The sequence below is a fragment of the Pseudorca crassidens genome, chromosome 7, assembly GCF_039906515.1.
Source record: "Pseudorca crassidens isolate mPseCra1 chromosome 7, mPseCra1.hap1, whole genome shotgun sequence".
In the NCBI taxonomy this organism is placed as follows: Eukaryota; Metazoa; Chordata; class Mammalia; order Artiodactyla; family Delphinidae; genus Pseudorca; species Pseudorca crassidens.
The window spans coordinates 23,312,822-23,327,147 of NC_090302.1; the positions used below are offsets into that span (position 1 = coordinate 23,312,822).

General features: G+C 46.1%; 1 protein-coding gene across 7 annotated transcripts in view; it reads right to left on the bottom strand.

Moving 5' to 3' along the window:
- Nucleotides 1-14,326, bottom strand: part of PALM2AKAP2 (PALM2 and AKAP2 fusion) — a 646,508-nt gene that overhangs the window by 24,828 nt on the left and 607,354 nt on the right. For all 7 annotated transcript variants that reach the window (XM_067743691.1, XM_067743692.1, XM_067743693.1 and 4 more), the window contains one exon: nucleotides 6,536-8,930. In XM_067743691.1, the coding sequence (XP_067599792.1) occupies nucleotides 6,536-8,930 (2,395 nt within the window). The remainder of the gene's footprint in view (nucleotides 1-6,535; nucleotides 8,931-14,326) is intronic.

Here is a 14,326-nt window from a genome sequence, read left to right on the forward strand (position 1 = left end):
CAGGTAGTGGAGTGAACGCTTATCCCTGCGCCTCCTCAAATTAAGAAATGGATTCCTTGCTTGAGCTCCCAGTCCTTTCAACGTTTTCAGGCAATGAGCCTGTCTCCAGAGTGAATGACTGAGCTTCCTCCTGGGGCATGAACTTTCAGAAAGAATTCACAAAAGCAGCCAGGCTAGATGGCTGACATGGACGATGCTAGTCCCTCGCCATCTGCCCAGATCTTTGGACAGCACCAGCAATTTGACTGTTGTAGTTTGGAGCACTGAAATTAAGTTCTGAAAGCACAGAGGAACCATTAAAACTAAGTTTTATCATAACTTACTTGGCAGCAAAACCCGAGGTGAACCAGCATGAGGTTCTTCTTGGTCTTTATTGATCCCACTTAATAGAACAAACTCTAAGTTTCACAGCAGAAATCGAATTTGATGACAGGTGCAGCCCCAGACTCCACTGGGTGTGTTCAACAATAGTACATGCGTTGCACTGCTTTTCTAAATAATGGTATGGACACTTCACGGCCTTTCTAAAATCAGAAAAATGTGGAATATATCTGGTCTCAAGAGTTTGGGTCATTTGGATTCTATCCTAGATAGCTGTTGGGAGGGTTACCTGAGAAAATGAGAAATAACTGTGTGTGAATTACAGTACTGGGCTTTAAGGTCTCGGTGAGTTGCAGCTACTGTGATTATACTTCGGTCACCAGAGAATGTTCAAGGAACTTGGCGGTATACATAATCATCTGTAGGATACTCCACGTTCAGCTTTAGAACCTTCACACAGCCAGCTGTGCCCCTACAAGATACGCAATTTGTACCTGCCTGCAGCAAAGGGAAACACTGTACACTCCTGAAGAAGCGCTCTCTCTCACCTGGGCCGGGGAGGGAATCCTTCTGTCAGTCACCCACACCAAGGTCTTCTACTGTGGAGGACTGAGGCTATCTCAAGTGAGACTTGGCCTCATTCAGCTCTAATTCAGCATGGAACAAAGGCACCAAGCTCTGAATATTGTGCTGATATAAACATTTTTTTTCTATCTAGGAGTTTTCTTTGTGATATTGGGAGATAATGAAGGGAAAATGACCCAGTCAATAAGCTTTATAATAATGTAATGAACATCACATGTGCATTCAATTCAAACTGACAACAGAAGTCAAAACACCTTGGAAATCTTATTTTTATAAGAGGTATAACTAACGTATCTTTCCACATATTAAAAGACCTAAACAGACAGGTTATGGGACTCAATACCCACATCTTTTCCTTGACAGCTCTCCAGAATGTCCCATTGGGCAAACTGTCTGACTTGGTAAATCAACTTGACACCTGGCATGAAAATGCAAACTAGTTCCAAAACCTAAGCTAATCATCACCTAACTAACTGGGTTTCTCCGGCCTGCCTAGAACTTGGAAGTGAAACCAGGATATCTAATAATAGACACAGGCACTAAAGAGAGAACTGTCTGCTGCTACCCCTCCTATGAAAAGACATTTTAACAGGTCTAAAGTGTAACTTCGGTGAAATGTTTGGGTTTTCCTCCCAAACTCATTCCTCAAGGGTGTTTTACAAAAGTGCGTGGGTTACACCTTCAAATCGGGCTTGTGCACCTGCCTAAGTGCTTCCTTTATTCTCTACTTCTAAGTACCATCAAGAGGAGGCCCACATGTGTTCATTCTTGGGAGCATGGCCTCTCCCATAACCCAGGGCACTCGTCAAGATGGCGGCCGGCCTTTAGACGTACATAGAAAAAAAGCCGGTGGAATGGACTCAGGAAAGCAGGAAGACTTTTAATTCATCAATTCATGGCTGAAGGCAGGACAGCTTGGAGATTTGTGGAGATAATTACCCCTTGGAAAATCCTCACTGGCTTCCCACTGACCGCAGGATAAAGTCTAAAATCTAAAACCTTTGACATGATTTACATAGCTCTTCACTGGCTCCAAATCAACTGTCTTTTGTTTTGTTTTAAATCTCTTCTTTTAATCCACCCTAACTTTATTTAGGCACCTCAAACATGCCAAGTTCTCTTCCTCTGTAGGTGCCCTTCCTTTTAACCTGAACGATCTCCCCCACCCCCTGAACCCAACCCAACTCCTTCAATTCAAAACTTAGATGATAGTTTCCCAAGAAAGGAAGACTTTCCTTATCCCCCCAGTGAGGCGGTCTTCCTTGCTCTGATCTTCCACAGGTCTCCACGCTTCTCTGTTATGAAACTGCCACCTTTCTTTGATGTTTCTGTTACTGAACTGTAAGTTCCCTGAGGGCGGGGACTTTATCTGCCTTGTTCACTTCTGTATGAACAAATGCCACACAAGCCCTATTTAAGTGGACCTTCTTCTGTTAAAAGTCATGCAAGAACCAACAAGATTCAATTTCCATATAATTTTTCCTAATAAACGGTCTTTGAAAATGATTACATCCTTTCAAAAATAGAAATCTCATCATCTTCCATCTCGAAAGGTAAGGGAACCAAAAGCAAAAAACAAGTATCTTTTCAACACCTGGGAAATGGTTGGAAAGCACTTCTCTTTCCTTATCACATCTTGGCTCTCAGTGGCTTTTACTTGCCTTAAGATTTCAGGATTCCATCATGTCACCAGCATAATTTCTACCAGAGGAGATGTTAAAAATTATATTTTTCATCACCTAATATCAAATTGTCACTCTGTGTCATGCAGTGACCCAGCTGAGTCACCTCTACCGGCATGAAATGGGGTAGGAACTCAGCAACATCTGCATTCACAAAACCAGAGTTGGAGCCAGCAGTTCTGACCCTGGCCATGAAAGGTCCGGTTTGGCTGCTAAGAGTGATATGTGGGCCTCCTTCCTGATCACGAACTTGGAAGCTGGCTGGCTAAGCATTACTCTAAACGTTTCCAGGCATGGATAGAAAAAAATTACCTTTTGCATTCAGCTTCTTTCAATCCAGGTTGTAATTCTGGGAAGCCCTGCCACCTACTTTCAATGTTCTAGAGGTAAATGTGAAGAAGTGAGCTGCACACACGTTATCTATCATGACTGTGGTCAATGTGACAACCAGACCCAAGCAGGGTGCAGACTTGCATGGATGAACTACCATCTTACTAAAGGAGCAGAAACCAAGCCTATGCGGATGGGCTATGGGGGAGGAGATCAGCATTAGCATAGGAGGAAGTACGGGAGAAATCGGTATGGGGCTACTGGGATGCTGAAAGCAGACATTAGGACTCTGTCCTGTTTTAAGCCTGGCGGGAAGCATGACGGACCACAGCAGGTCAGGGAACTAGAGGAAACTGTGGAGATGTCTTAATTTTCGTTTGTGTGCTAGAAGTAAAGTATGGAGCAATAAGGTAAGGGGTTTAATTAGAGATGGAGTGAAGAAAACTGAAAATACCACTGAGCATATGCAGTGTAGAGAAGGTTTTATAATGAAATCATATAAAGGGAGGGCTAGGTAAGTGAAGCCAGCTGTAACTGATAAGAGAGCCATGGAATCTGCCTGCCATGTGAGCAGAAGTTGCTGAGATGCCTGCAGAAACTTCCTCCACCAGTGAGGCTGCAGGTTCTTATGCAGGCCCTTTGCAATCACTTACTGGTGAAGCAGGCTCCCCAGACTGGGCTGAATTCAAGTGGTACCAAAACTTTTTTTAGGATCCCATATGGAAAGCCCAGCTGGCATCTCTGTGCCAAGCCATCCCACAACAAGACTTTAAAGTGAACTCAACAAGTAAGGATCTTTGGGAAAAGCCAACCAGTCACTGTTAAGCACAGACAAAGAGCCTCTTCTGAAAGTTTTCTTTGCCTCAAACACTCAGCTGGCCATTGCTCCATGACCTGAAGGCATTAAAAAACATATCAAGAGGGGCTTCCCTGGTGGCGCAGTGGTTGAGAGTCCGCCTGCCGATGCAGGGGACACGGGTTCGTGCCCCGGTCCGGGAAGATCCCACATGCCGCGGAGCGGCTGGGCCCGTGAGCCATGGCCGCTGAGCCTGCGCGTCCGGAGCCTGTGCTCCACGACGGGAGAGGCCACAACAGTGAGAGGCCCGTGTACCGCAAAACAAAAAAAAAAACAACATATCAAGAAAGTCACCATGCTCTCCCTCTTCCTGCTCCCTTCCCTTTCCTTCCTGAATAATTTAGTCCAAAAGCTATTAGGTGGGGCTGAACAAGATGAGTGTCTGCAGGGAGGGTGGGAGGAACCCCAGTGGCCCAGAGTGGTGTGCTGGAGCCAGAGCAGGGTGGGAAGGGACACGGGTGACCCAGCACAGGATGTTGGAGCACAAGCTGGGTGAAGAGGGTGTTGGTGACAGGAAACAGCAGTTGCCACCCAGAAAGTGACACTTGAACCCATGTTTGGTGAGGAAAATAGTAGATTGGTTCCATAAGGGGGGAGGGGTTTGATCAAATAATAAATATATTGAGGATAATAGGAACCAGGTACCTTGTTGTCAAGGAGGAGGTTACAAATATGGAAAGAGAGAAAATGAACCCAGTGGTATTAGAGTAGAATTAAAGGTATCAGGGTGAGCTCATGGTTTTCAAGATAGGTAGGTAGATAGATTGATTAATCAATCAATCAACTGACAGATAGATAGAATGTGTATATATTCTCTAATTCTGACCACTGAGAGTGCCTGAGAGCAGTGCCTATCCAACAGCAACGAGCACATCAAACACTCAGACTTTGGTTTCTAAATACCACTCTCCACTGAAAGGAACTAGTGCTCTTTGTTGAAAAGGCTGATTTCAGGGTTAGGAAAGTATAAGATGAGATTGGAACATCTTGTGGCACCAGAAAGTAAAGATATGCCCAAAGAAAAATGGGGACATGTCAAAAGGACACTGAAGTTAGCCTGAAAGGGCTCCTGTGAACTATATTTGAACAATTCAGGATAAAAATAACAATAGAAATGGATTATAACCCACTAAATAGAATAGGAATCCATGAGACCATCTGTCATAGATAGATAGATAGATAGACAGATAGATTTAAAGTCTGAAGAGGAGTGAGATAAAGATTACGTGGTACCAAAGCATCTCACCACAAAATATTTGTTAATTACAAAGGGAAAAAGTAACTATTGTACAGAAACCCTCAATCAAGCGATCAAAATTAGCATCATGTGAAAAAAGTTAACATCTGTCCCTGTAATGGGACAAACTGACACCACGTACTACCTGACTGGATGCTGTAAGAAGAATAAGCATCAGTTCTGTGGTATTCCTACCAAACATGCATAACCTGAACGTAATCATGTGAAAACATCAGGCAAACCCAAACTGAGGGACATTCTACAAAATTGGGGGTGAGCAAGCATCATGCTGGCAATTTACTCTTAATTCAGAATAAAAAAGATATTTGTATTTAACTAGGGAACTTCCCTTTGGCTTTGAGATTATTTCAAATTTAAAAGTTAATAATGGGAAGAGTTCACTTGTGTTATTATAGATTTGATGGAAGCCAAGTGTCAATGGGCTTAAGATCTGGATGGACCAAGAGAAATGCCAGTAATTGTATGTTAAGGCAAGACTTCTTAAATTATCTCTAGTGAAGGAACAGTTTTTCTGCCCAATCTATTATGGACCATCCATTAAAAAAATACAAAATCCCACACTTTCATTTGAGGACACTATCAAATTGCTCCAAGAGTTTTCAAATGCTCACTCCCTGTGCCTGTACTTAGCCTGGATCAGGAAGAGTCATGAACTAGCTTGGACCACACCGTGAGCAGCTCTTCTCTTTGGTAGGATGTGTGGTTCCCCAAGTGCCATCATGTCCAAATGAGAAATAAAAATTACTCGTCACAGTGTTATCCATAATAGTAGCAACAATAATTCCCACTGTAATTAACGTCAACCATCTATACAAAGTATTCAAGATAGGGACTGTCCAGGCAATGGGAGAAGATTAGAGGACTGCCTTTACATATAGGAACTCAACTTCTCCAAAAGGGTCACAGGACACAAATAGAGGAGACCACCTTGATTCCAAAGTAATTGTTTTATGGTGACTTAAAGAAAGATGTAAAGAAAGACAAATCCATAAAGATCAATTATACAGAAGATGGACCAAAACATCTTCTATGGGTCGATCTGCAACACCAACCCATAACTGTCATTGCTGGGAAGACACTCAGCATTCAGAAGGGGTTAGGAGAAGACATCCCCAAATCAGACAGGTTTGATTTAACTGCAGATACTGACATCAATACAGTCCCCCCAAGGGCCGACTCTGGGTCTGTGCCACACATAGCCTCTCCCTCAGACAAGAGAGAACAATTCTCCACAGTAAACCAAGACCACAGCAGAAGGACAAGAAAGGAGCTATTACATCCTTGGGGAAATGGCAAACACCATCTAGGCTCAGGGTTCTTCCAGAGGACACTCTGACACTCCCAATGTGTGTCTCCGAACACTGAAATCCCCGTTCCAGTGTCCCCCTGACACCGATTCCAGCCACACACAGAGGAGGGTCCACATATATACAACCCTGAAAGCTGGAATCGGCAACACCGATTGCTGCAGCATCTGTCTCTGGTCCGCGGCACTCCACTTACCTGGAGCAGTTTTGTAGCACGATGTTCGGGAGGGCAGTGATGGGGCATTCTTTGCCTTGGGGCTCTGGGTACTCTGCAAGACTTGTCTCTGCCTCTTCAGCTCCTCTTCCCTTTCCTGGGCTGCTCGGATCTCTTCTTCGATCATGGACAAAGTCCGCTGCTTCCTGGACCTCAGCTTGAAGGGCCCAACCATCACATCGGACTCTTGAGTGGCCAAGAGTGAGGCTGTGCTTCTCAACTCAGCTGCCTCTGAGTACTTGCTGAAGTAGCTCCCTTCCAGTCTGGTCTCCTCCATGTTTATTGGGCCACTGGTCTGCACTGCCGGCAGTGGCTGGGAGGGCCCCCTTTCCCTGAGCGCCCTGTCTTCAGTAGGCAGAATCTTTGGCAACACATCCCTTTTCTCTTGAACAGGGGAGGACACCTGAGGTGGTTCAAACATGCTCTGCGGCTTCTCTGAGCTGGAAGCCCCAGTTCCAGCTTCCTCCAGACTTGCTTGAGGTCCCTGCTGTTCGGCTCCACCCTTGTTGGTTTCAGACACAGCTCTGTCCACTTGCTCAGCTATGGCTTGTTGAATGGCATTCTGCACCAGGAGACCAGCCTGATATTCCAAGGGGTCATCAACCGATGGAGAGTCTCCCAGCGTGGACGAAGGGGAATAGAAACCATGATCACTGAATGACTTGGAGACACCTTCTCCTCGGCCCTCCGAGGGGTTGTCAGTTTGGGGAGTCTGGGGCAGAGAAAAATCAGCCAGCAAATTTTCCTGGAGGGCATTGGTTGTCTCGTTGGAGGCCCCACTGTCACTGATGTTGTCCATGCTGAAGTCATTGGACAGGGTCTCCAGGACGGTGGTATCCTGGGACCTCACCGACAGCTCATCCAAGCCGGAGTCAAGTTCCTCTGGAGTCAAAGAGACATTGACTGACCTTGAAAACTGATCCAAAATCCCAGGTTCGTCATCCTTGACCACGGTGAGGACAGCCCGGGCACTTGTAAACTCGCCGTCCTCTGCCCACAGTTTGGATAAGGGCCCGCGTTTGGACGGCTCACTGTACGGCCCTTCCTTCCCCTGAGGAGCTGTGCTGCCCTGGCCCCCTCCTCCAGAAGACTGGCTCTCCAGGGCACAGTGGGCTTTCTGTCCCTTGGCTGCTGAAGAGTCTTCGGGAGGTCCCCCAACAGAAGCTGGTCTCGAGATGGTCAGTGTCTTGTCTGAGTTGACTGGTCCCAGAGGTCTGTAGAAGGGCTTGATGGAGAAGAGCCTGGGTGTACTCTGGCCCTTGGCCACTGTTTGCCTGGAATTCTCCATCAGCTGGAACTGTTTGCGAGCCGCGGAGAAGTCTATCTGCTCCGTGACGATGTCCTCCTTCGCGCTGTCAGTCACGCTGGAACGTTCTCGAGAGGACGCAGGGGCCGCGCCGAGCTGCGGCGCGGCCGGCTGCCGCCGGATCAGCAGCTGCTCTTGCTGCGCCCTCCTCTCCTTGCGCTCCTTGTACTTCTTGTGCGACTCCAGATGTTCCTCGTTCAGCTGCTCCTCGATGGTCTTTTCCTGCGGAGGGTTCCACCATTTGGCGGCGATGCCAGGATTCTTTTTCACGGCCTGACTCCGGATGAGTTCTCGCCTCTCCTTTTCCAGCTCCAGCATCTCTTCTGAAGGCCTCACTTTCCTGACGCAGTACTGTTCTTTTTCACTCTCGTCGTCCTCAAAGAGCTTGGAGGGCTTCTTGTCCTCGTGGAAGGCACGCAGCTCGAACTTGGCTTCCTTCTTCAGCGTGGTGAGCGTGAACTCTCCGTCTCGGGAGGAACACCGCGAGCTGGTGGAGGAGCTGGGGCTCACGGGCACCTGCAGGCTGTTCCCCAGCAGGTCTCTGGGCTGGTCGGGGGGGCGGCCGTTGGCTCTTTCACCCTCTGCCATGGTGTCAGAGGTGCTCTGATGGAGCTCCAGGGGAGGGGGAGCCTGCCTGCCAGCCACTCTCTCGGTGGGTTCCGGCTGGACGGCCGTGTGGGCAGGTGGGCTTGGGCTCCCCACCAAGATGGCTGCTCCAGGCTCTGGGGAAGACGTGCCGTTGTAGGTTCCGTCCACAGCAGAATCACAGCAGCTGGCCTCCAACACCTCGTCTAGATATCGGATCTCTCTGGCCACATCATTATCCAGAGATTCATGGTGATCAGCGAGGAGGCCATTGTGGGGGGGTGAGTAGAAGGGGGAGGGGTGGTCCATGGAATGTGGAGTCGAGGTGATTCCGGGAACACTCTTACATTCTGCAACAGAGACCTCAATTTCCATGTTTTTGTGATCTGGGGGAAGAGGGCTGGTGGCAGGCTCCAGGGGATTGCCACTACAGTTGTCTCTCTCGTTTTTTAGCCGGATATCATCCTCGGAAAGCTCGGGAGCCTTCTGGGAAAAAGAGAAAAAACAGAAGTCAGGGTTAGAGACCACATCGCTTATGGATAGGAACTTCAGACATTAGCTGATAACTAACTGGAAGGAAAACTGAAAACACAATGACAGGATCTTTTGAATACAAGTTTCTCTTCTAAAAAATCCTTTAGGGCTTCCCTGGTGGCGCAGTGGTTGAGAATCTGCCTGCCAATGCAGGGGACACGGATTCGAGCCCTGGTCTGAGAAGATCCCACATGCCGCGGAGCAACTGGGCCCGTGAGCCACAATTACTGAGCCTGCGCATCTGGAGCCTGCGCGTCTGGAGTCTGTGCTCCGCAACGAGAGAGGCCGCGATAGTGAGAGGCCCGCGCACCGCGATGAAGAGTGGCCCCCGCTTGCCACAACTAGAGAAAGCCCTCGCACGGAAACGAAGACCCAACACAGCCATAAATAAAGCAAACTGTCAACAAAAATAAATAAACACTATTATTAAAAAAAAAAATCCTTTATATATTCATTTTGTTGCAGTAATGGGTACCTAAATCAATTTTACAGATTCCATTTTGCTTACCTGGTGTCCAGAGAACTTTCAATAAATGCTAGTCCCGTTTTTACATTTAAAATTAAATTAGGGGGACTTCCCTGGTGGTCCAGTGGGGAAGACTCTGCGCTCCCAATGCAGGGGGCCTGGGTTCTATCCCTGGTTGGGGAACTATATCACACATGCATGCCGCAACTAAGAAGCCTGCATGCCGCAACTAAAAATCCCACGTGCTGCAACTAAACATGCCGCAACAAAGATCCCGAGTGCCGCGACTAAGACCCAGTGCAGCCTAAATAAATAATAAATAAAATAAATAAATATTTTTTAAAGTAAATTAGGATTTGGATCATCTGATGATATTGCTCAAATAATTTCTAAAGTGGGGCTTCCCTGGTGGCACAGTGGTTGAGAGTCCACCTGCCAATGCAGGGGACACGAGTTCGTGCCCCAGCCCGGGAAGATCCCACACGCCGCAGAGCAGCTAGGCCCATGAGCCATGGCCGCTAAGCCTGCGCGTCCAGAGCCTGTGCTCCGCAACAGGAGAGGCCACAACAGTGAGAGGCCCACGTGCTGCCAAAAAAAAAAAAATAATAATTTCTAAAGTGGAAGAGATTATATAGCAATTGTATCCGAATTTTTCAAAAAATTTCATAGCAAATTTCTGCAGAAATGTAAGAGAATTATTTGTATGTCCCCAGCTATAAAAAGAAGGTCGTTTGGCAGGAACAAATCTGGAAAACATGATTCTCAGAAAGATGTAATGCAATTATTCTGTAGACAGGAAACTTTTTGAAAATTTTTTCCAAAATAAAATATTGGAAAACAGTAGATCTCTTCATCGGCCCCTTAAGAGCTTCAGTGCCACACTGCCATGGCTGTAATTGACCACGTGCATTATAAACACAGAACCAAAGCCACTGACCACACAGTTCTGTTCTCAAAACAATGCTCCTTGGTTAAGGAGTGAAGAGCTAGTGGATGGTGGCCCCTCCCATCTAGTTCCTAAAATGCTCTGTATGTGACAGCTCCAATTTTGTGTTTAAATAAAAAACTGTATTTTCTTAATGTTTTAAATTGCATCATATTTTTCATCAGTTATCAATCCCATGTCACTTTATTTGGCATTAGTTAAGATTAATTTTCAAACTCCAGGATATATTTTTTTTTCTCAGACCAAAGGACTCCGGTTTGTCTCAGATAATTCAGCGGTAGGTTGTGAGCTTCATTTGAGTTCCCCTCAAGGATTTCACTAACACTTTTATCAGCTCTGTTTCAAGTCTCAGGTCTAGAGGGTGCCTGGTATTACTGACTTAACACAATGCAAAACTGCAATACGGTATAATTTTCCTTTATTTAAATTTAAACATTGTTAAAGGCTTAGAATATAATATTAAAACACCACCTTAGGATGATTCTCAGGGGATTAATTTAAAAATCCTTTCAAGGAAAGTGAACAGTTATGGATTTGTTCGTAATATCTAGAACAATGTGGAAGTTCATGCTATGTGCTCTGCATTGCTGTCAGAATGTTGAAAAACTCTCATGGTCATCCGTGAACTGGAAGGTTACCCATGAACTGGGGGTTTCCTTCACTGTGTTCCCCACATTCCTCTTTAGACTTAAAATCAATCAAGTAATATAAATTCCTTCCTTAGAACTAGGCAACAGTAATGAATATTACTTCTTTGTCAGCACCTTCTGGTCTCAAAGGATCTTCCAGCCTTGATCTGGCCTTTGTCAAAGTCTGGTACTTAATATTTATAACTTCCACTCTCTTTATTTTGTTTTTACTTCATTTTTGACCAGTGTTAACTAGTGGCTCTTTTGTCTTTAGAATGAACTAAAGAGGCATGGCAAAAATGTTGCTACTGTCCTTTCAAAAAAGTTAACTAAACTTTCTTTTCGTAAGGAGATTCAGTAACTTCTACGTCATTCAAGAATTACAGGAGGGCTTCCCTGGTGGCGCAGTGGTTGAGAATCGCCTGCCGATGCAGGGGACACGGGTTCGTGCCCCAGTCCGGGAAGATCCCACATGCCGCGGAGCGGCTGGGCCCGTGAGCCATGGCCGCTGAGCCTGCGCGTCCGGAGCCTGTGCTCCGCAACGGGAGAGGCCACAACGGTGAGAGGCCCGCGTACCGCAAAAAAAAAAAAAAAGAATTACAGGAAATTTGAATGCCTAAAACTTACTGGCTGTCATTCAGTCTTCAAGAAAACCTAGGTCAAAATTAGCCTACTCCATGGAAAGTTATTAATGGAATAAGCTGACCAACAAAAAGAGACACGGTATTGCTATGGTGAAGTCAGACTACTGAACCACTCCCCAACCCCCGGCCTCATTTGGCCAATGATTCTCTGCTAATATTCTTCATGGGAATAATAGAGCTTTCCTTCTATCTCTTTTGGCTTTTTTTGGGGGGGGGGGGTGGAGGTGGAACAGGAAAACAGTAGGAAGCTGCTGAATTGAAATATGGTTAAAAATCATTGTTCTACTGAAATGGAGAACACTTTTCAATAGCTGACATGAGAGGAAAGAGGGCAATGTAACGTTAAAAGAAGCTAAAAGGCAAATAATTAATTCTATAGATCATTTAGTCATTGATTCATTCATTAAAAATGCAGGAGGCTTGTTCTGTAGGGCATGGCGCAATTAACGGCAACAATAAATTCCAGGAGACAACACCCTTTTTCTTAACAAACACTGGATTTCCCATACTTCCTAGGAAGCTGTAAGGCTATTTTGGGGTTTACTTAGTCTGGTCAGGTGAAGCGAAAAACTTGCCTATGTTAATGTCTTGTTGCTGATCACAGAGATTGGAGTAACTGAGCCTATCGCCACAGCATCCCGGAGAACACTTTGTCAGCACTGTCCCTTTCTCCTGGATGCTTAACAGTCCCAGTGTTGGACGCTGGAGGAGCTGATGCCCTACGGCTTTTTTTTTAAGAACTGAAAAAACGGTATCAACTTTTTCCAAGGATACTTTCTGAACTAGCAACAACTGTCCCAATTCAAAAGTTTAAATATCTGAGAAGAGCATTTGATGGTGCATTTTTGCAGTGTCAAGAAAACTAACTTTATCCCTGAGTCAGAAATGATGAGTTGTGTGTGCGATGTGTCAAATATTTTAAAAATGCTAATTACAGGCAAAGTTTGGAGTCCCAGTGTAATCTGAGGCGATTCCTTTCCAATACCTTAAAAAAAAAAAATCTAGACACTGGAGGGTATAAACAGGAAAGAGGCTCTCCTTCCTGTTAGTTACATGGGGCCCCAGCTCCTTTCCACTAATTCAGAAAATTCTTACTGACTCTCGGTTCCATCCACCTCAGGAAGCAGCAGCTCTGAACCCTCATCAGGGTAGAAGTCCTTACAGAGGCAAACAACTCCGCATTGCTGACTTACAGTCCTGCCTCAGAGTTCCTGAGTTTTTGTAAAGTTAGGGAACAATTATAACCAACGAGCAAATTCCTGAGTTCTGTCTCAGCAGGAAGAATTTACCTTCGTGCAGGATGACCTGATGTGATCAAAGCCGCTGTAACTATACCAGGCGAATGAAAGTGGGCTGGGATCCCCACCGTGCGAGGATCTGGCAAGAGTCTGCGTTTGACGTCATTAAATGATGTCACGTTTAAACCAACAAATACTTATTGCTCCCTTTGAAGAGAAGACCAGAATTTTCTCTGTGTTTCAGATGAGGTAAGCTTGATTCCAGATTCAGACAAAATGCATTCATTAAATGGATTTTTAAGTCTTTTCTGAAATAGACTAGGCCCCAATGCAAAAAGCAGGAAGATAATGAAAGAACCAGCAAACTGGGTTTTCGAAGGTCAGAGAAAAACCAGGGTGCTAAGGGGCGGGTGGGAGATCCTTGGATGGCCCCAGCTAACCCTCCACGTGGAGCCCTAACAATCTGGCACGTGATACCTGCCGGCCTCCTGGCTTCCCAGAATAGCTAACAGCTGGTCAGGATGTCTACCATTTACTTTAAAATACTCAAGCAGACACAATGTAAGATAGCTGTGTGTGTCTGAAATCAGTTTAAATTACATTCCAGGAGCAGACAGCCATCCTAATCCGGAGTATATACGCTAAGAGTGTTCATCCAGGATCTAATCAGAAATCCCACCTTCCACAGGAGCCCGCCTTCCTCCCGGAGTTTAGCTCTAACTCCCAAAGGCCCCTGAGGCTTTTGCTAATGGGCATAATTAAGGTGAGAATAAAAGGTTCAGAGAACTCGAGAGACTTCCCAGTGTCCCCTGGCTAGTAAGTGGCACAGCCAAGACTTGAAGGCCAGTTCTTCCTAATTCTATCCCAGTATCGCAAAAGGTATTCTCAATGACTGGAAGCTTCCAGAACGACAAGGGAAGTCTTAAGAAGGTGGATGGATCTGAAGAGCATTTACTCGGCTTTCCGGCTGATGGTTTGCACACTTCAATCTGTAGAAGTCACGTACGATTCACAATTTGGCTTCAGAAGTCGAGGACCCCTTTCCCTCCTTATTCAGAATGGACAAGAGACAAGATTCCCTGGAGACGTAGCTTCAGTTCCTACCTTCTGCTCCACCTGCAGGACCCTCCGGCTAGAAATGGAGGTGCTGGCCTCTTGCTCGTTCTGGGAATTTGGCCTCTGAAGGGGGGGCCTCTTCTTCCTCTGATGACACCCCAGAGGCAAAATACTAAATCTCACATCCCAGTCATGGCAATGGACAAGGCTGCAACTCCTCCCCAGCACCAGAGTCAGCAGCACAGGTGGGATTCTAGAAGCCTGTTTGATTTGCCCGGAAAACACATCAGGGCCCTGACGCCTGCCCGGCTTAGGTCATGGACGGCAGTGTGCGGTACCTGGGCCCGCAGCTAGGTGCATCACGCATAG